This window comes from Chanodichthys erythropterus, chromosome 13, assembly GCF_024489055.1.
Source record: "Chanodichthys erythropterus isolate Z2021 chromosome 13, ASM2448905v1, whole genome shotgun sequence".
Classification (NCBI taxonomy): Eukaryota; Metazoa; Chordata; class Actinopteri; order Cypriniformes; family Xenocyprididae; genus Chanodichthys; species Chanodichthys erythropterus.
In genome coordinates, this window is record NC_090233.1 from 53,095,859 (window position 1) to 53,118,122 (window position 22,264).

At 36.5% G+C, this 22,264-nt stretch overlaps 2 protein-coding genes across 2 annotated transcripts; both read left to right on the forward strand.

The window, feature by feature from the left end:
- Positions 1 to 266: 266 nt before the first annotated feature.
- On the forward strand, positions 267 to 6,793 carry LOC137034915 (PR domain zinc finger protein 12-like). The gene is made up of 5 exons (XM_067408154.1): positions 267 to 471; positions 2,947 to 3,137; positions 4,359 to 4,514; positions 4,769 to 4,880; positions 6,369 to 6,793. The coding sequence occupies exons 1-5, from the start codon at positions 267 to 269 to the stop codon at positions 6,791 to 6,793; spliced, it is 1,089 nt and encodes a 362-aa protein (XP_067264255.1).
- Positions 6,794 to 10,208: 3,415 nt separating this feature from the next.
- Positions 10,209 to 21,468, forward strand: haus4 (HAUS augmin-like complex, subunit 4). The gene is made up of 10 exons (XM_067407776.1): positions 10,209 to 10,282; positions 10,381 to 10,447; positions 11,273 to 11,412; positions 13,494 to 13,622; positions 13,908 to 14,048; positions 14,774 to 14,870; positions 20,608 to 20,753; positions 20,837 to 20,967; positions 21,043 to 21,111; positions 21,206 to 21,468. The coding sequence occupies exons 2-10, from the start codon at positions 10,381 to 10,383 to the stop codon at positions 21,378 to 21,380; spliced, it is 1,095 nt and encodes a 364-aa protein (XP_067263877.1). The 5' UTR covers positions 10,209 to 10,282; the 3' UTR covers positions 21,381 to 21,468.
- The last annotated feature ends 796 nt before the right edge of the window (positions 21,469 to 22,264 follow it).

A 22,264-nucleotide genomic window follows, 5' to 3' on the forward strand; every position in this document is an offset into this window, starting at 1 on the left:
CTCTCTTTACAAAGACTCGGAGTTTCTCATTGGGTGTGTGTCTTGAAGGGGTGGCGGGGCTCCTGCATAAAGAGGTTTTGTGTGTGTGTGTGTGTGTGTGTGTGTGTGTGTGTGTGTGTGTGTGTGTGTGTGTGTGTAGGTGGGTTGGGGGGTCATTAATAACTAATTAGAGGCTCGGAGCCACGGGCTCCTATAAGTGGCCCCGATCCAGAGGGACCGCAGCAGTTTCTTCCCATCCCCGCATCATCACCCGCTCCGCCGCACACATGGGTTCGGTTCTGCCCGCGGAGGCGCTCGCGCTGAAGTCCCGGTTCAGGTCTCAGCTGTGTGAGATCATCACCTCCGATATTCTGCACAGTTTCCTGTACGGCAGATGGAGGAACGTGCTGGGAGAGAATCCGTACGAGGAGCAGCAGCAGAGCCCGAGAACCGCCTTCACCGCCGAAGTTCTGGCGCAGTCCTTCACTGGAGGTACTTCACTTTCTGCGATCCAACTGTTATTTGTTAAATTTACGCAATGTCGCTATTTATGTTTTTTAAAGCGAGGTAAAATCATTGATGCTGATGTTCTCTGATGAAACGTTCCCCTATTTTTATAACATATAAAATAAAATAAGAATAACGTTCTAGGAACGTTTTGTAACCATAAAATAACTTTTCCATAACGTTGCACGTGTTGTTGTGGACAAGCGAGCTTTTAGTTTGGATTTTTTGCAGTGAAAATCTTTCATTTAAGATGTGTTTTTAAGATTTTATTTAATTGTTTGAACTGAAGCGAGATTTAAATATTAAATCGCTGGTTCTGTTGTCGTAATGTGTGATATAATCAAGAATGAATGAAAAATAAACTCGTTCGCAGAGAAAATCGCTTTGTAAATTATCAACAACAAAAAAGCATATTTTTTTCGTCATCGTGTGTTTAATTTCGTTGGAGAATAATTTTTTTCGTTGTTGTTGATAGTGTTATAAAATTCTGAAAAATAATTGTTTAATTCGCGACTCCGTATTCAGAAAACGGACGAAAATCGCCCGAACTTGAGAAAATCGCTTCGTAAATTATCCCAAAAAAAGTCCCGATGTTTTGTTTTTTCGTCGTCGTGTGTTTAATTCCGTTGGGGAATTATTTTTTTCGTTGTTGTTGTTGATAGTCTTATATAATTCTGAAAAATAATTGCTTAATTCCGATCGCGACTCCGTTTTCAGAAAACTGACGAAAATCGCCCGAACTTTGCGATGCGTCTAAACGCCAATGAAACTCTAGGAAAAGTGTCATGATCTGCGAGAGCTGTCAGTGGGAATAAACTCTCTGGGAATTTCTTCTCAGGGATGCTGTTCTCCAGCATTTTGTCTCTTTTCTTTTGCTCCATTGAAGCCGTTTAACGCGGTGAAAAGGTGCTTTTGGACCCGCGCGTTCGGCGTGTAACCGCCGACGACTGAATGAAGCGGCTTTAAATTCATTTGGTTAACTTTGTGCTTGACCTGAGAAAGCCAAAGAAAAGATTCCCATTCTCGGAGCTTTATCCCGCATTCATGGATCTCTGGACAGGCTCTTTTCCTCTCCTGGCATCTCCGCTTCTCTCCATTAACACACCGTGAACGGCTCTTTCTGTCCTCATTCACGGCATGTCAAGCAGCTAATCGCCTTTCCATCTTTTTGTTTGCGAAATTCCTGCGTGTTTTTAAACAAGCCATCGCTTCATTCACTCACATTTATTGCTACAAACGTGGTGAAAGGATAATGAATGTGGAATGAGTCAGTGGAGAATAATGAGTGTCAGTGCGAGCAGAACGAATGCGGTTCTTCACCTTCTCCTCAGCCGCTTCTGTTGGCGTTTTGTGCGCAACAAATAGGCGATTCTTTGATTTTGACATTAAATGCGAGTGTCTTTCTTTGGCTCTTTGAGGCGACTTTCAATGCGCTTTTACAGTTTCCCTCCCCAACATTTAACGCATTTAATCCGGTTAAATAGAGGTCATATTTCGTGACCAAAATAATAATAAAGGGGATTCGTTTCATTCATTCGTTTCGAAGTGTCAGTACAAAGATGAGCTCGTTTTTTGAGCACTAGATAAACTATTAAAATCACACGTTTGCTTGACAGCTAAAAGAATAGGCCTAAACAAAACAAGCGGATTTTATTAAAGCTCATTCGTTTTTTGGAATTGTTCAACATTTTGAAATGAACACCAGCATAAAAAGCGATATTAAACTAGATCAAATAACAATCGTCAAAGTAAAGTAAAGTGCCATATAAAGTGCCTGGCGATTATATTATATCAAACTGTGTATAATAAAAAGCAATATTAACATGCTACACTCTAAAAAATGCTGGGTTAAAAACAATCCAATTTGGGTTGAAAATGGGCAAACTGAGCGATTGGGTTAAATGTTTGACCCAACTATTGTTTAAAAATGGCTTAAAATGAACCCAAAATATGTTAAAAATAAGACAGATAATTATTAAAGGAAACAATAATAATCAAAAGGTGAACATTTATTAATATGCAATTTAATAAATGTTTATTGGTTAATTATTATTCATTAAGCATATTAATAAATGTCAATTTCCATCATATTTTGGGTTCATTTTAAGGCAGTCATTTTTAAACAAGTTGAGTTAAATAAAACTACCCAGCAGGTTGGGCAAACATTTAACCCAGCCACTGGGTCAAAACATCCCAATCGCTGTGTTTGTCCATTTTAACCCAACTTGGGTTGTTTTTAACCCAATGTAGAATATATCGCAACAACCAGAATGCAAAGAAAAGCATATGTAAAGTTGTAATCAATTTAAAAATGTCATTTATATTTTTGACTGAGTGAAGAGTATAAAGTGCCATATGCAGCTGATTATACCATAACAAGCAATATTATGTTAGAATATCTCACATGAGAATACTTGAAACAAAAAGCCCATTCATATTCATGGTGTTGATGTCCTGCAGAGGTTCAGAAGCTGTCTAGTCTGGTTCTGCCCAGCGAGGTCATCATCGCCCAGAGTTCAGTCCCGGGAGAAGGTCTGGGGATTTTCTCCAAGACCTGGATCAAAGCCGGCACTGAGATGGGCCCGTTCACCGGGAGGCTCGTGTCCCCTGAGCACGTGGACCTGAGGAAGAACAATAACCTCATGTGGGAGGTGTGTGTGTGTGTGTGTGTGTGTGTGTGTGTGTCAAACCAAAGAAACCTCATTTTATTCTGCATGATTTTTTTTTAGCATCATGGTATTGATTTGAACACACTCGTAAAGATAAAGCTTTCAAAAGGGGGTTATCACTTGCAGCATTCTGGGTTCCAAAAAAAAAAAGATCAGTTCTGAAAAGAAAAATTTTATTCTTAGAACATTTTAATAAACTAAAGAACCTTTTTCCACTTTTCCGTGCAATTTAAAAATAAAGGTTCCAGAAAGGTTTTTTTTTTTTTTTTTTTTTTTTTGGTTCCCCAAAGAACCTTTCAGTGATCAGTTCTGAACAGAAACATTTCTTTCTTACATATTTTTTACATATTCTTTCTTACAAATGTACATCAATGTTTCCATGAAGAATCCGTGGAAACTTTCCATTTCACAAAAGGTTCTTTAAAAATGTTCTTCACACCAAGAAAAAAAATAGTTCTTTTAAAAACTCTGCATTTTGTGCTTCTTGTTTGGCAACGCTGTGAAAAAAAAAACTTTTGGAACCTTTATTTTAATAACCTTTTTCCACTTAAAAAAGCATTTTTGTTCCATGCACTCTTAAAATAAAGGTTTCAAAAAGGTTTTTTGCAGCGATATAGAAGAAGCATTTTTGGTTCCACAAATCTTTCAGTGATCGATTCTTAAAAGAACCATTTTTTTCTTAGTGTGAAGAACATTTTAAAAATTTAAAGAACCTTTTTCCATTATAAAGAACACTCTAAGAAAATGCTGAGCTAAAAATAACCCAAGTTGGGTTGAACATGGACAAACCCAGTGATTGGGTTAAATGTTTTATTTAACTCAACTATTGATTAAAAATATGAACTTAAAATGAACGCAAAATAGGTTGGAAATTAAAAACCAGACACACAATTACTAGAGGCAACAATAATAATCAAAAGGTGAACATTTATTGTTTAATTATTTTTTATTAAACTAATGTTCATTTATTAAACATATTAATAAGTGTTAATTTCCAACATATTTTGGGTTCATTTTAAGCAACAATACAGTCATTTTTAAACAATAGTTTAATAAAACTGCCCAGCAGGTTGAGCAAACATTTAACCCAACTTGGGTTGTTTTTAACCCAGCATTAGAGTGAACCTTTAGTGGTTCCACTGATGCTTAAGAATCTTTATTTCTAAAAAAGCGCACGTTTAAAAGGAACGGTGTGTGTTTCAGGTGTTCAACGAGGACGGCACCGTCCGCTGCTTCATCGACGCCAGTCAGGAGGATCAGCGCAGCTGGATGACGTACATTAAATGTGCCCGAAACGAGCAGGAGCAAAACCTGGAGGTGGTTCAGATCGGCAGCAGCATCTTCTACAGGACTCTGGAGGTAAAACGCCTTCTGAACTGGTGAGGAAACACTGGACAATCTGGGAATACATTAGAATTACTTTTGATCTGGATATTTTAGAATGTGAAAAATCAATAAAGACACAATGAAAAAAGTTCCATGAATGATGTTTAAATAACTTTTTTTTGTGTGTGTGTTAATGTTTTGAGAACATTAATGAAGATCCAGATAACTGTGAACGAACGGGAAGGACAGGATTTCATTCATCAGCATTATTTCTGTTTGTGTTTCAGACGATTCCTCCAGATCAGGAACTGCTCGTTTGGTATGGAAATTCCCACAATACCTTCCTTGGGATTCCTGGAGTCCCGGGAGCAGAGGAGGAACAGCAGAAAAAGAGAAACGGTATGTGTGTGTGTGAGAGAATGTGTGTGTGTGTGAGAGAGAGTGTGTGTGAGAGAGAGTGTGTGTGAGAGAGAGAGTGTGTGTGAGAGAGAGTGTGTGTGAGAGAGAGAGTGTGTGTGTGTGTGTGAGAGAGAGTGTGTGTGTGTGTGTGAGAGAATGTGTGTGTGTGTGAGAGAGAGTGTGTGTGAGAGAGAGTGTGTGTGAGAGAGAGAGTGTGTGTGAGAGAGAGTGTGTGTGAGAGAGAGAGTGTGTGTGTGTGTGTGAGAGAGAGTGTGTGTGTGTGTGTGAGAGAGAGTGTGTGTGTGTGTGTGAGAGAGAGTGTGTGTGTGTGTGTGAGAGAGAGTGTGTGTGTGTGTGTGAGAGAGAGTGTGTGTGTGTGTGTGAGAGAGAGTGTGTGTGTGTGTGTGAGAGAGAGTGTGTGTGTGTGTGTGAGAGAGAGTGTGTGTGTGTGTGAGAGAGAGTGTGTGTGAGAGAGAGTGTGTGTGAGAGAGAGTGTGTGAGTGAGAGAGAGTGTGTGTGTGTGTGTGAGAGAGAGTGTGTGTGTGTGTGTGAGAGAGAGTGTGTGTGTGTGTGTGAGAGAGAGAGAGTGTGTGTGAGAGAATGTGTGTGTGTGTGTGTGTGTGAGAGAATGTGTGTGTGTGAGAGAGAGTGTGTGTGAGAGAATGTGTGTGTGTGTGTGTGAGAGAGTGTGTGTGTGTGTGTGTGTGAGAGAATGTGTGTGTGTGAGAGAGTGTGTGTGTGTGTGTGTGTGTGTGTGTGAAAGAGAAAATGAGTGTGTGTGAGTTTGTGTGCGTGTGACTGTGAGAGTGTGTTATGTGTGTGTGTGTGTGTGTGAGAGAGAGTGTGTGTGAGAATGTGTGTGTGTGTGTGTGTGTGTGTGAAAGAGAAAATGTGTGTGTGTGTGTATGAGAGAGAGTGTGTGTGAGAATGTGTGTGTGTGTGTGTGTGTGTGAGAGAGAGAGAGTGTGTGTGTGTGTGTGTGTGTGTGTGTGTGTGTGTGAAAGAGAAAATGTGTGTGTGTGTGTATGAGAGAGAGTGTGTGTGAGAATGTGTGTGTGTGTGTGTGTGTGTGAGAGAGAGAGAGTGTGTGTGTGTGTGTGTGTGAGAGAGAGTGTGTGTGTGTGTGTGTGTTAAGCTGATAAAAATCACAGCAATTACAGAGATAAACTCATTATGTTTTCTTAAGCTTTATTGCTTAATTAGTCCGAGTTTAAGAGCTGAGGAAAGAATGCGCAGCAGATGTTATCTGTGAAACACGTGTCTGCCCTCTAGTGGTGCATCATGGGACTGCTGCTGTCCAAATTTGATAAAATATTTGTAGCACCTTCATATTTATGTGCCATATACAGCAGAGAGAACTATTATCTAACATAAAAATATCTCAAACATTGAGTCTTCTAACTTGTTTATATTGTTTGTATAAAAATGTATTTCTTTGTAATTAATTGTGAAATTGACATTTAAGTTGGTCTTCATTCTCCTCCACAGACGACGCACACGTGTGTGATGCTGCATCTTCCTCCTTGCCCTCCTCTTCCTCTTCATCGACCGCGAGTCGCATGCGCTGCGTCATCTGTCACCGTGGCTTCAACTCCCGCAGCAACCTGCGCTCACACATGCGCATCCACACCCTGGACAAACCCTTCGTCTGCCGCTTCTGTAACCGTCGCTTCAGCCAGTCCTCCACGCTGCGCAACCACGTGCGTCTCCACACTGGCGAACGGCCCTACAAGTGTCACGTGTGCCAGAGCGCGTACTCGCAGCTGGCCGGCCTGCGCGCGCATCAGAAGAGCGCCAGACACCGGCCCAACGGCTCGAACTCTGAGGCAGGACAGCCATCGCCTCCTCCAGCGCAGATGCCAGCCGTTTCCCATCCTGCACTGCTGCGTCACATCCCAGCCATGGTGCTCTGAGACACACTGCACCAGAGTCCAAATACTGCTCATGCACTTTAACCTCCACAGCTCAAGTTCGGCAAGACGGATAACTCAACACTTGTGTCACTTATTACATTTCACACTATATATGAGTCTGGATCATTTATCAGTGCTCGCATGATATACATTGTTTTCTCACCGCCAAAAAAGGTTTTATCTAAAATGTATCAATTTTAAAGGGCTATATGTAAAAAATTGTGTGTATTAAAGGGTTAATTTACCCAAAAATGACATTTCTGTCATTTATTACTCGTTCCACACCTGTAAGACCTTCGTTCATCTTCGGAACACAAATTAAGATATTTTTGATGAAATCAGTTCATGTGAGTCAATATTAATATTATAAAGCGATGAGAATATTTTTGGAGCGCCAAAAAAACAAAATAACGACTTATATAGTGATGGCCGATTTCAAAACACTGCTTCAGGAAGCTTCGGAGCGTTATGAATCTTTTGTGTCGAATCATGATTCGGATCACGTGTCAAACCGTCAAACTCCGAATCGCTGATTCATAACGCTCCGAAGCTTCATGAGCCAGAGAGAGTTCAAAACGCTGATTCATCAAGTAATTAACCAAGTGAAGTCTTTATGAGTGAGTCATTGAATCATTCATTCAAACTGAGTTAAAAAAAAAAACATTTTTAAAGGGTTGGTTCACCCAATCTTTCATCTCGAATCATGATTCAGATCAAGTGTCAAACCGCCAAACTACTGAAATCACGTGACTTTGGCGCTCCGAACCGCTGATTCATAACGCTCCGAATCTTCCTCAAGCAGTGTTTTGAAATCGGCCATCACTATATAAGTCGTTATTTAGTTTTTTGGTACACCAAAAATATTCTCGTCACTTTATAATATTAATATTGAACCACTGTACTCACATGAACTGATCTAAATATGTTTTTAGTACATTAATGGATCTTGAAAGAGGAAATGCCTCACTGAGCCATTGGATTTCATCAAAAATATCTTCATTTGTGTTCTTACGGGTGTGGAACGACATGAGGGTGAGTAATAAATGACATTATTTAAATTTTTGGGTGAACTAACCCTTTAATAATTGTTTAATTTTTTTTTAAAGTAGCTGTTTAATTCATAAAATTTAATCAAAATTAAATCCGTAAAATGTTCTGAAGCACATGAGAAGCGTTTACCTTTTCTTATGTGTATAAATTATAAACAAAATTCTTAAATCAAGATACATTTACTGGAGAAGCAAAATGACTGAAGATATTAAGTCTTGTTTTCTGAAAAATAGGGCAAAATTAGGTGATTTCTTGCTTAAAAACAAGACTAATGGGGTCAGAAAAGTAAACTTAATTCAGAAGGGAACTTGTATTATTCTGTATTATATCTGCCAAAACTCGAGCTATACAGACCAATCTTGTCTAAACCTAATAAGACCACATTTTGTTACATTTCTACAGTAAATTAAGTTATCTAAAGGGGTTTTTCATGTAAGAAGAATTTGAAACCAGCTAAGAGTTGGTTGAAAAAGTGACCCGAGTATTGCTAAATCTGTCGATTATAAAAACTGCTGTAAGTGTGAAACCACAAGATGGAGGTGATGTTGATATTTGCATTAGTGAATGAATGTTCACTGGTTACAGGGATGCAGGACAGATATCAAAGAGGAAATATGGCACAAGATACATATGAAGTGACTGAACTGAATGCCTTAAAGTCAAACGCAGTCAAACGCTCGGACACTCGTTCTTTACACAGACTGATCTTCACATGTTAGAGTCAGTGCAGTGATGAAAACACAGTTTGATCCTCAAATGAAAACACTCAGTTTTGCAAAGAAATGCATTTCTGAGATCAAAAGGATTTTAAGATCAAATTCTGTCAAGTGTGTCTAAACGTTTCACCACACTGCAAAAAAATCATGTTCTTTCTGTCTTGTTTTCCAGCACAAATATCTAAAAAATCCTTAAATCAAGATACATTTACTGGAGAAGAGAAATGACTGAAGATATTAAGACTTTTTTACTTAAAAATTAAGTGATTTTGTGCTTAAAACAAGAACAGAAATTTTCTGACTCCATTTTTTAAGCACAAACTCACTTATTTTTGAGATTTTTCCCCCCAGAAAACAAGACTAAATATAAATGTATCTTGATTTAAGGATTTTTTGTGCTGGAAAACAAGACACTGAGGAATAAAATAATCTTTGTACAGAATACATTTTAATATTAATGTTGGTGAAGTTTCTACCTGCTCTTTAAGATAAAACAGATTTTACTGCAATTCAGAGACGATTATTGCGAATTTGTGGATATCAATTCTGTTCAGCAATAATTTATAGCTTTAAAAAAATCAAAGACGAGATAACAAAAATATCATTTTCTGTCCCTTGGGGTCTGCAGCAGTGCTTTTGATGAGGAAATGAGTATAAACTTCAGATGAATCAGATGTACATACATTTGTATTTTTTGTCTATTGTAAATAAAACAGTTGAAACAAAGAAGCCGATTGCCTATGAAAACTCATTTCTGCCACACAAGGACAAATCATGCTTTTGTAAATCATGAAAAGTCAAAATTATGACATAAAAGATCACAATTATGACATTAAAAAGTAGAAATTATGGCTTAAAAGTTAAAAGTTATTAATATTTTGATTATTGGTGTAGGACTATGTTTTATTTACACAGAAACTTTAAAGAAAAAATGTGTGTGTGTGTGTGTGTGTGTATATATATATATATAATGTGTGTATATTTATGTATATATATATATGAAATGTGTATAATGTGTATAAATATAATGTTTTGGTTTGGTTTTTGAAGAGGTTTAGTAAAAGTTGAAAAAACGTACACTTATTGGACTATATATTATTTCACATTTATAATATTTAAGTTACTTATACTTTCATAATATTAATATTATTGTAAATCATGAAAAGTCAAAATTATGACAAAAAATATTTATGACATTAAAAAGTAGAAATTATGACTTAAAAGTTATTAATATTTTGATTATTGGTGTAGGACTATGTTTTATTTACACAGAAACTTTAAAGAAAAAATGTGTGTGTGTGTGTGTGTGTGTGTATATATATATATATATATATATATATATATATATATATATATATATTTATATATATATATATATAAATATATATAATGTTTTGGTTTGGTTTTTGAAGAGGTTAGTAAAAGTTGAAAAAACGTACACTTATTGGACTATATATTATTTCACATTCATAATATTTAAGTTACTTATTCTTTCGTAATATTAAATATGTAATATATGTTACAGAATAAGAGCTCACGCTCATTGGCTTAACCAAAGAGTTCAAACGACGTCATTATAGGCAGTGAACCAATCAGCACGCTAACAGTCGCGCATGCGCAGCGGATCATGTCCTGGCGGTAAAAACGAAGAGAAAATGTCAACAAACTAACAGTGTGACAGAAGCTGAGAGATTTTTTGTTGTTTTGAACGAGAAACATCCAGGTAAGGACGACAGTTTTAAAACTTATGAAGTTGTAAGTATCTTACCTCAAATATCGATAACATTTATAGCCCTTAATGCCGTGTGATTGTTATTATAGATGTCTGAGAGGACAGATCGTGTGTTTGTCTCATCTCTGGGCAAAGGAGACAATTTACATCAACAAGGTTTGAACTTTTTTCAATCTTTATCTTTTTTTAAAGAAATTTCCTTTTTTCCACCCTAATTGGACGCTTTAGCATAATGATTCTAACACTGATATTAAATAATAATAATTAATGTCATTTAATACTCCCCTCATGTTGTTCCACACCCGTAAGAACACAAAATAAGATATTTTTGATGAAATCCGATGGCTCCGTGAGGCCTGAGCAATGACATTTCCTCTCTCAAGATCCATTAATGTACTAAAAACATATTTAAATCAGTTCATGTGAGTACAGTGGTTCAATATTAATATTATAATGTGACGAGAATATTTTTGCTGTACCAAAAAAACTAAATAACGACTTATATAGTGATGGCTGATTTCAAAACACTGCTTCAGGAAGCTTCGGAGCGTTATGAATCTTTTGTGTCGAATCAGCGGTTCGGAGCGCCAAAGTCACGGGATTTCAGCAGTTTGACACGCGATCCAAATCATGATTCGACACAAAAGATTCATAACGCTCCGAAGCTTCCTGAAGCAGTGTTTTGAAATCGGCCATCACTAAATAAGTCATTATTTTGTTTTTTTGGCGCACCAAAAATATTCTCATCGCTTTATAATATTAATATTGAACCACTGTACTCACATGAACTGATTTAAATATGTTTTTAGTACATTAATGGATCTTGAGAGAGGAAATGTCATTGCTCAGGCCTCACTGAGCCATCGGATTTCATCAAAAAATATCTTAATTTGTGTTCTGAAGATGAACGAAGGTCTTACGGGTGTGGAACGACATGAGGTTTGAGTAATTAACTAACCCTCTCACCATCCGTTCCTTCAGTGTTATCAGCATTCCCTTTGTGTCAGATGACAGAGGAGGATCTGATCCAGAACCCTCAGTTCTGTAAGCTTCTGGCGACTCTGTCCCAGCATGTGGACCGAACCGGACTCACACAGCACCTGAGGAGGGACCTGGAGAAGGTCAGACCCCAGAAACTGAGAAGTTTATGATGTGCTTCAATAAGCTTTATTGGCAAATGTTGGTCTTTTCTCTCATGGATGGGCTTGTAAAGTAACTGACAGAGAATGATGCATCCGTATAGCTCAAACAGTAGAACGGGTCATGGGTTCGATTCCCATGGAATGCATGAACTTAGAGACAAATTTGTTGAATGCAGTATAACTTGCTTTGGATAAAAGCATCGGCCATAAACGTAAATGTAGGATGTCTATTAACTGGTTTTGAAAATGATATTTATAAGAGAAAGTGCATTTTTTAGAGGCTAGTCTTCTTTTCTCTTTTTTAGGTTTAGCTACAAATTTAGTCACTCAATTAATATAACAGTCCCTTTGTATATTTAATAAATATTGTATAATTTGATAATGTTACCAACTGAGCGTAGTCTAACACATTTTGCCATATTTAATTCTGCAATTCTGGAAGATGAACTGCAGATTAAATATTTATATAAAAGTTAAATAAAAACTAAAATATAAAAGATGCTATTCTGCAGATTTTCCCCCATAATCAGTGTAGAAAAAGTCTGTCGATTCACTTTATTAAAGTATTTAGATTCCATCTGGAAAAAGGAAGTGCAGATAAAATATTTATAAAAGTAAATGAGATAATAAATATATATGTGACTCTGGACCACAAAACCATATATTTGTATATGTATATATTTGTAGCAATAGCCAACAATACATTGTATGGGTCAAAATTATCTTAAATTTAAATTTAAATTAAATTTTTCTACCATAAATATATCAAAATGTATTTTTGTGAGTGGATATGCATTGCTAAGGACTTCATTTGGAGAACTTTGAAGGTGATTTTCTCAATATTTTGATTTTTTTGCACCCTCAGATTCCAGATTTTCAAATAGTTGTATCTCGGCCAAATTGTCCAATCCTAACAAACACACATCAATGGAAAGATTATTTACATTACATTACATTTACATTTATGCATTTGGCAGACGCTTTTATCCAAAGCGACTTACATTGCATTATACTATACATTTGTATCTGAGTATGTGCAATCCCTGGGATCGAACCCATGACCTTTGGCGATGCTAGTGCCACGCTCTAACTACTGAGCTACAGGAAAGCTTATATTTAATCAGCTTTCAGGTGATGTATAAATCTCAAAAGGTTGTGTTTGTGGTCCAGGGTCACATAAATAAATAAAATGTAAAAGATGCATTTCTGAGATTTTTTTCCCCTCTATCAGTGCAGAAACAAAATGTTGATTCCACATGGAAGAAGGAACTGTGAATAAAATAACTATATAAAAGTAAAATTAAAACTAAAATATAAAAGATTCTATTCTGCAGATTTTCCCCCTCAATCAGTGCAGAAAAAGTGTTGATTCCATCTAGAAGAATTAACTGTGGATAAAATGGTTATATAATAGTAAAAGAAGCAAAAAATATTATGTACAGTATTAATAAAATATAAAAGATGCTTCTTTGCAAAAAAATGTTCCTATAATCAGTGCAGAAAAAAGTGTGTCGAATCACTTTATTAAAGTATTTAGATTCCATCTGGAAGAAGGAGCTGTGGATAAAATAATTATGTAAAAGTAAAATGAATTAAAAAATATAAAGTATAAATAAAATATAAAATATGCTATTATGCATATTTTCCCCTCTACCAGTGCAGGAAAAGTGTGTTGATTCTATCTGGAAGAAGGAACTGTGGATAAAATAACTGTATAAAGTAAAATAAATATAAAAGATGCTATTCTGCTGATACTTTTTTTCTCACAGTGCATAAAACGTCTGTCGATTCCACCTGGAAGAAGGAATTGCAGATAAAATAGTTAAATAATTATAAAAGAAAAATAAATAAAATATAAAAGATGCAGATTTTCCCTCACAATCAGTGCAGAAAAAGTGTCGTCGATTTCCCTTGAAAGAAGGAATTATATAAAAGTAAACTAAAATATAAAAGATGCAATTCCGCAGATTTTTCCTCCTAATCAGTGCAGAGAAAGTGTGTGTATTGATTCCACCTGGAGGAAGGATGTGTGTGATGAAGCTGTGTGTGTGTGTCCTCAGGCCGAGCGTGAGCTGCACTCTCAGAGACTGTCTTGGCTGCGTGTGGAGAGCGTTCATCGGGTCCTGCGAGAGATCGTCCAGGAGAATCGCTTCAGTAAAGTCTCCAGCGCTCAGACAGCGGAGGACAAGGTACCGACATCAACTGCTTTTGTGCTTCTGAATCAATATAAACTCTTATTTCAATGCAATCATGAATAGCAGCACAGAAGACTAAAGGTAATACTTGCATCATCATCATCATCACCTGACATGTCATTCTATAAAACAGTAAAGAAAATCATGCAATCTAGCATTAAATGTACTTCATTTCTTTTATGTCTTCTATATATGCACAAACAGACACATTACACACAGAAGGATTAAAAAGCATCATATGATTCAGTTTAATGATGTTTGGGCTGTTTTCTCGTGCAGTTCTTCAGCACACTGGAGCAGTGTTTGGCGGTGGGTCAGTGTGTGAGACAGATGGACATCAGCTCTGACATCAGTGAACATCACAGTGGCGTTCTGGGACTGACAGCAGACAGAGTCAAGAGACAGATGCCTTCTGAACAGGTACGGCATCGTTCCTCATCAGTTTGTGTGCATTGATAGAAACAGCCAGCTCTGATTCAGCAAATCATCAGGAACAGGTGACACTTTACAACCAGGTTTCATTTGTTATCATGGTAACACTTCAGATTGGCGAACACATATTCATTCAATTTTTATTTGGAAGTGGACTAATCCTTTAATGCATTGCTGATGCGGTAAAGGATATTTAAAGGTGCACTATGTAACTTTTTTTGTTCAATATTGTCAAAATTTAAATTGTGAGTCAATGCATCATCAATCCTTCTTCCAAAACGTGTCTTACCCTGATTCACTATGGTAAGCCTATTATAAGTGTTTATATTTTAGATGTTTCTGGGAGGAAATTGCATACGTCACTTGTCCGTGTGTGTCTTGTCATATCCGTAAATAGAGAAAAATGTTTCTCTGGCTGCTTTGTGGGAGTCACAATGAGTGAGAAAGGTTGACATGGAGCCGTTAAATCTCCAGGAATCACCCGTTTTAAACAAACGCCAAACAGAGGAGAGTCTGCTGGAGGAAAGAGGACGAGACCGAGCTCGTAATAAAACATGAATCAACATGAGCTCAGTGTTAGGAGATGGAGAAAAAACTGAAGGAATTGAAATGCTGTAAAAGCGACACAAAGATGGCGTTTTATTATTCATGGTGTACTTATCTAGTTACATAATGTACCTTTTAAAGCTTTTCTTTCATATTTCTACCTTCAGGACATCATGCAAATGAAGCAGAGGTTACCATCAGAACTCCTGCAACATCTGAAGAGGAAGGCCGCCAATATCCTCACATACTATCAGCCTGAGTGGGGTAAACTCATCTTTATAGTTGAATGATGAATTGCATTTAAATAACGTGGCTCTGGTGATGCATGAAGTTCAGGTGGAGGGCAACAAGTGAAAATTAGAATGGAGGAGATGGAGAAAAGTCTGTACTGTGTTGGATTAGAAAGGTATAAACAGTTAATGTAATTCATTTTCCAGGAGCTCATTACTTCTACCTTCAGTTAAACTGCTAACAGTGATTGTAATTGTATATTATTTGCTAACTACATTCTTTAAATTGTAATGTTGACATCCATTTTCTGTAAAGCTGCTTTGAAATGATATGTATCGTGAAAAGCGCTATACAAATAAATTTGAATTGAATTGAATTGAAAAATATGGAAGTAAGATAATGCCAAATGTTTTTGAAATAAAAAGCTTGTTGAATTGCACTATTTGAAAAAAATATGCATTACATTAGCTGTGCTTGCATTTAGATGCACTGTATTTTTAAGGCTTGCATGTTTATGGGATGAAATTCAACACAATCGTATATTTAAGCTGTGAATATTTCAATTAAAAATATTTCACACACATTTTCATTATTAAAAATTCAATAATTCATATTCACCTTTCAAATTTCACTTCCAAAATATTCATTCTGTTTAAAAATACAACCTATAAAATTCGACTAGCAATTTTCAGTCCATTTTATTTCGCTTTACAAATTCGCTCCCACAAATTCAGTGGTTCAAATTTGGCAGAAAATTCAACATTTCACATCCGGGAACTGCAGGAAGAGCAGTAGAGTGCCGATGCATCATCTCTATCTGCTGTTAGTCTTCTTCACCAGCAGGTGCCGCTAGCGGCTGTTTAGGAAGACGAGCAACGGCTAGTAAGTCATCATTCATTCATAAAAACGGATTTACAGAATTAGAGCAAGCATAAGTGAATATGTGATGATTATCAGGGCCAGTATAAATGCAGAAAAGCTGATAAAGACACAAAAACTGCATTTATGTTTAATTCAGTGTATTTACGCTTACTTTCCCAGTGTAGCTACAGCTTTCTGTACAGTGAACAAGATAACGTTATTGCCCGATGCTGGTGTACAGATCAAACGTTAAATCTGAGATAGACATATATTTCTCTCTGTTGTTTAGTTTCCTTAACTTTATATCGCGGCGCTATGTTGTAATACTAGGGCTTCCCTCATCCGTCATAGGATTGCCCTGCCATCAGGACATATAAACTCTTAACACAGCTTAATGGACTCGTACAGTGATATAAAAGACCAAACTCGCACCTCATTTGTGATGTAGGTTAGACTATATAGGCTCCAAGAAAGCAGATACTGGCATAAAGTTGATTTGACGCTGAACGTTTGATTATGATACTCGCAAATTTAGGGACTGTCTCTAAAGTTACGACATTCTGTATTCACGTTTCTACCTTCAATTGCATTTAAAGAGAATGACTTAGTCACAAAACCAACTGTAAATTGTTCATCTAGCTGTCAGGTATAATGCAAACCTTTTAGATTTTTGATGTTTATTATAATAAAAGGTAACACTTTATATTAAATAGTTGATATGAACGAACAATGAACTGCACTTCTACAGCACTTACTAATCTTTGTTAATGTTAATTCCAGCATTTACTAATACATTACTAAAATCAAGAGTTGTATTTGTCAACTTTAGTTAATGCACAGTGAAGTAACATGAACAATGAACTGCTGTATTTTTATTAACGTTAACAAAGATTAACAAATACAACAACAAATGTGTTGCTCATGGATAGTTCACATTAGTTAATACATTATGAACCTTACTGTAAAGTGTTTCCAAATAAACTGTCAAGTAATATGTAAAGATTGCTATGTATTTCACTACTGTATTGGATTATACAAAACTTAAAGCTCAATAGCATATGATGAGAATGATTTAGTCACCAAAACTACCTGTGAAGTGTTCATCTATAGGTGCCAGGTCAAAGAGTGATGCACCCTTCTCTCTCTCTCTCTCTCTCTCTCTCTCTCTCTCTCTCTCTCTCTCTCTCACACACACACACACACACACACACACACACATATTCAAACACACTCAACTCAAAGTACATGCACATATACTTTTTCTTTTTTTTACACATTCATCACACAATTAGTTCTACTTAGTTAATTTTATTTCTAAATTTTATTTAAAATTTGTATAAGCAGGATAATCTATGATCAGGTAAAATAAAAAATGAACAAAGTAAAAAAAAATAGTGTGATGAACGTGTAAAAAAAAAAAAATAAATAAATAGTATATATATATGCATGTACTTTGAGTGAGGTGTGTTTGAATATGTATATGTGCATGTGTGTCTACAAGAGTTTGGTAGAAGGTAGAAACGTGAATACAGAATGTCGTAACTTTAGAGACGGTCCCTAAATTTGCGAGTATCATAATCAAACGTTCAGCGTCAAATCAACTTTATGCCAGTATCTGCTTTCTTGGAGCCTATATAGTCTAACCTACATCACAAATGAGGTGCGAGTTTGGTCTTTTATATCACTGTACGAGTCCATTAAGCTGTGTTAAAAGAGTTTTTGTCCTGATGGCAGGGCAATCCTATGACGGATGAGGGAAGCCCTAGTATTACAACATAGCGCCGCGATATAAAGTTAAGGAAACTAAACAACAGAGAGAAATATATGTCTATCTCAGATTTAACGTTTGATCTGTACACCAGCATCGGGCAATAACGTTATCTTGTTCACTGTACAGAAAGCTGTAGCTACACTGGGAAAGTAAGCGTAAATACACTGAATTAAACATAAATGCAGCTTTTGTGTCTTTATCAGCTTTTCTGCATTTATACTGGCCCTGATAATCATCACACATTCACTTATGCTTGCTCTAATTCTGTAAATCCGTTTTTATGAATGAATGATGATTTACTAGCGTTGCTTTGGTCTTCCTAAACAGCCGCTAGCGGCACCTGCTGGTGAAGAAGACTAACAGCAGATAGAGATGATGCATCGGCACTCTACTGCTCTTCCTGCAGTTCCCGGATGTGAAATGTTGAATTTTCTGCCGAATTTGAACCACTGAATTTGTGGAAGCGAATTTGTAAAGCGAAATAAAATGGACTGAAAATTGCTAGTTGAATTTTATAGGTTGTATTTTTAAACAGAATAAATATCTTGGAAGTGAATATGAAATGTGAATATGAATTATTGAATTTTTAATAATGAAAATGTGTGTGAAATATTTTTAATTGAAATATTCACAGCTTAAATATACGACCATGTTGAATTTCATCCCATAAACATGCAAGCCTTAAAAATACAGTGCATCTAAATGCAAGTACAGCTAATGTAGTGCATATTTGTTTTCAGTTAGAGCAATTCAACAAGCTTTTTATTTCAAAAACATTCGGCATTAATTTACTTCCATAGAAAAATCACAACATATGTTGGACGTGATCCTTATGTTATGAAGAGCAACGATTTTTCTACTGAATTCAAAGACTTGACTGCCATCGAGACACTAGATATAGAGAATGTGAAGCTGCCGTCACACCGCGTTCAGGTCTAGTCTGGTTTGTTTATGTCGCGCTGCCTTTCTGCTAGTGACGTTACTCCGAACAGCTGATTCGACACAAAAGATTCATAACGCTCCGAAGCTTCCTGAAGCAGTGTTTTGAAATCATCCATCACTATATAATTCGTTATTTTGTTTTTTTGGCGCACCAAAAATATTCTCGTGGCTTTATAATATTAATATTGAACCACTGTACTCACATGAACTGATTTAAATATGTTTTTAGTACATTAATGGATTTTGAGAGAGGAAATTTCATTGCTCAGGCCTCACTGAGCCATCGGATTTCATCAAAAATATTCTGATGATGAACGAAGGTCTTACGGGTGTGGAACGACATGAGGGAGAGTAATTAATGACAGAATTTTCATTTTTGGGTGAACTAACCCTTTAATTTCAGTATTAGCAGACACAATGAATGAATAATTGGCGTCGCACACCTGTAGGTGATAGATAGATGCGTAGGAAAAAAGACTGGTGTAGTCAAAATATGCAAAAACAGGAAAATCCTGCACACGATTAACTTGCAAAGCAATAAAAAGATACTTTATTAGCAACGTTTCGATCGTAAGATCTTCATCAGGCATAAACATTGTATTCAAACTCCATTGTATTTAAAACAACATGACAAATCACAAAGAATCATCAATATCCAATAGAGATAAGTGATTAAATAATCATTAACATCACATCACATTGTTAACTCGACAATTACATAATAAAATAGTATATATATATAAAGGAATATTATTAATGATATCATAAATGTAATGATCATATTTCATAACATCACATTAAATAATGCTTCATCATTCATACCCATAGGTGATAAAGTCTGAAGAGTAAAAATCCAGAACAATTCACGTGTCTGTAAGAGCAATTCAATATCGCCCCCTCTAGGTGGCACACTCACTTTCTCAATCCCACAAAAGCGTAAGGAGGAAACATCATGATTAAAAGATAAAAAATGGGCAGCGACTGGATAGTTAACGAGCAAAAAACCTAAAAGATCATGTAGTTCACGCTCGTTTTCAGAGTGGCATTGCTAGGTCCTCTCAGAAATTAATTAGTCCATTACAAAATGGAAATTATCGCTGTGGTAACTGTGCGCAGTGTAACAATACAACCATACATTTATGATATCATTAATAATATTCCTTTATATATATACTATTTTATTATGTAATTGTCGAGTTAACAATGTGATGTTAATGATTATTTAATCACTTATCTTGATTGGATATTGATGATTCTTTGTGATTTGTCATGTTGTTTTAAATACAATGGAGTTTGAATACAATGTTTATGCCTGATGAAGATCTTACGATCGAAATGTTGCTAATAAAGTATCTTTTTAGGATTTTCCTGTTTTTTCATATTTTGACTACACCAGTATTAGCAGACACAAAATGCTAAAAAATGTGACAACTTTTTAAAAAGTTGCATAAAAAACAATGAAAGTTGCGTAAACGATAAAAGCTCCTTGTGTTTTTTTGGTTTGATCGATTTAAGCAACCATAAATGATGCCAATCATATGAGTTTTGAGTTTGTGATGTCTAGAAAATTCACCTCCTGCCCTCCAGCCCTCCAGCCGCACGCTACAGCAATAACGTCATGTGGAAACAACCTTTTTTTTTAATGATGAGATATTTTGTTAGTATGCTGTTTTAACGGGACCTATTATGCAAAATTCACTTTTAGATGTGTGTGTCCACAGTCTGTGTAAACAACCACCTATAATGGTAAAAATCCACCTACTCCTTCTTTTTTTTAATCCCCATAAATTTAATTTCTAACTCACTAACCATTCAGAAACGTCTAAAAGTTGTAACTTCTTCCTGAGTCTCTCCATCAGTGTCGACTCCGGTTTGAACAATGTAAGGCTGAACACTTTCCTCATTTTGGCTGCGTGAGATTCTCCAGCTTTGTTGTTGTTGAGCTGTTAAAGCTCCGCCCTCTTCTGGAAAGCGGAGCTCATTTGCATTTAAAGGGACACACACAAAAACAGTGTGTTTTTGCTCACACCCAAATAGGGGCAAATTTGTCAAGCTATAATAAATGATCTGTGGGGGATTTTGAGCTGAAACTTCACAGACTTATTCTGGAGACACCAGAGACTGATATTACATCTTGTGAAATAATGTGCATTATAGGCTTCTTTAAGAGGAAAATATATTACTACTTCTTTTTAGAGAATGAAAGCGAGGGTCTCAGGAGTGTGAAGCTTTCTAAACTTCCTGAACTGCTGGACGGTGAACAGAAGAAAGCAAAGAGCCTCACTGAGAGAAACCGAGAGAACGCCACGTTACTGCAGAGACAAACTCACGCGTACCTGTCTGTGAGTCCAGAGAAACTTTCTTTAGATGATCATCTGACCTCGTTAGATTATCATGGTTACATTAAAAGAGTTTGCTTTGACAGGAGCTGCTGAAGTGTGTGAAGATCCTTCAGTGTCTCGTCCTGGATCTCAGACTGAAGGCTCAGAAAGATCTAGACAGGAAGAAGATCGAGTACTTTGAGGCCAAATGTGAGATTGGTTTGCAGAAGATAAGGTGCGATCATTGTGACTTTGGCTTGTGCTCTTAAATGTAATTTACATGTTCATAACAACGAGTTTGTTCCTGCAGAGCCGAGATGCTTGAAGTTCAACTGGACACCTACACAAGAGACAAGATAGCGGCTCATAAGAAAATAACGTGAGTAGAGTCTGAACCTGCAGCTGTTTTACTGACGGTTGAAACACTGAACAAGCGATTCATTTTGGTAACACACATCTGCTGTTGTTTTCAGGGAGAAGCTCAACGCCGAGCTGAAGACCTCAGAGATGGACAAACAGGCGGTCGAGTCCAAACTGGCGTCCTTTGAGATCTACGGCAAGGATTTTGAGGCTCTTGCAGAGGAATATTCAAGACTACGACAGGAAATCGCCACTAAATCTTGGGCACTGAAGGAGTTCTCCACATGAATGGAGGAAATGATGTCATGCTGTTGTTTTACTGTAGTGAATATTGTTGAATTAATTTGTTATTGTTGACCATTTAATATTGTTAACTAGTCGCATTCAACAAGTACAGGTTTGTCAGCTACTGTGGTAATAAAAAGTCAAATTAGATTTTTTTTGTTCTGATGTTATTATTTTGTTTTACTGATAGAATAATTACAGTTACAATAGACGACGGTGCCTAAAAAACAAACATTTCTATTGTAACATCAGAATTTTCTGAAATATTAATTCCAATTTTTCGCCCCGAATTTTGTTGTTTTGTTTTTTACGTCTCTGTCATATATCTCTTGTAATTGCAAGGATTTTTATTATTCTTCCACCGTAAAACGAATCGTGCAGACCAAACCATAAGGCCTAGAGACTTGAAACTTGGCCAGATGATTGGGGTCATACTCTGTCAGCCTATCGGCCAATAGGTGGCGCTACAGCAATCAAAAGTTAAAAATCGCTCATAGACCGTTTGTCGTAGACTCAAGTCATTGTAATCCTTGGCTCAAGATGGACAAAACGTATATCTCAGATTTTTTTTCTGCCTGAGAAAAGGTTCCGCCATTTTGAATTTTGTCCAAAACCTATTTTTGCGAGCTAGTCCTAGGTTTTTCGCCCGATCGGAACCAAACCAGTGCAGAAATGTTCACTGGAGATATAATAATTATCAATAAAAAGTAAAAAAAAAATTAAATTGACGGTCACTAAGGGGCGCCAAAACGTACAAAACCACTTTGACTAAAATGGCTATAACTCTGATCAACTTGAAATTTGGCATGCAGTGTCTTGGTCCAAGGGGACATGATGTCCTATGAGGACATTGGCGTATCTCGAAAAACATGGCCGCCATCGGCCAA

What these genes read in the sequence shown, in the direction of transcription:
- LOC137034915 (XM_067408154.1), top strand. Translation starts at nt 267, where the DNA reads ATGGGTTCGGTTCTGCCCGCGGAGGCGCTCGCGCTGAAGTCCCGGTTC. An exon ending in TCTTCTACAGGACTCTGGAG is followed by an intron (nt 4,515 to 4,768) that starts GTAAAACGCCTT and finishes TTTGTGTTTCAG; the next exon opens with ACGATTCCTCCAGATCAGGA. An exon ending in ACAGCAGAAAAAGAGAAACG is followed by an intron (nt 4,881 to 6,368) that starts GTATGTGTGTGT and finishes TCTCCTCCACAG; the next exon opens with ACGACGCACACGTGTGTGAT.
- haus4 (XM_067407776.1), top strand. Translation starts at nt 10,381, where the DNA reads ATGTCTGAGAGGACAGATCGTGTGTTTGTCTCATCTCTGGGCAAAGGA. An exon ending in AGACAATTTACATCAACAAG is followed by an intron (nt 10,448 to 11,272) that starts GTTTGAACTTTT and finishes CCGTTCCTTCAG; the next exon opens with TGTTATCAGCATTCCCTTTG. An exon ending in GCGGCTCATAAGAAAATAAC is followed by an intron (nt 21,112 to 21,205) that starts GTGAGTAGAGTC and finishes TGTTGTTTTCAG; the next exon opens with GGAGAAGCTCAACGCCGAGC.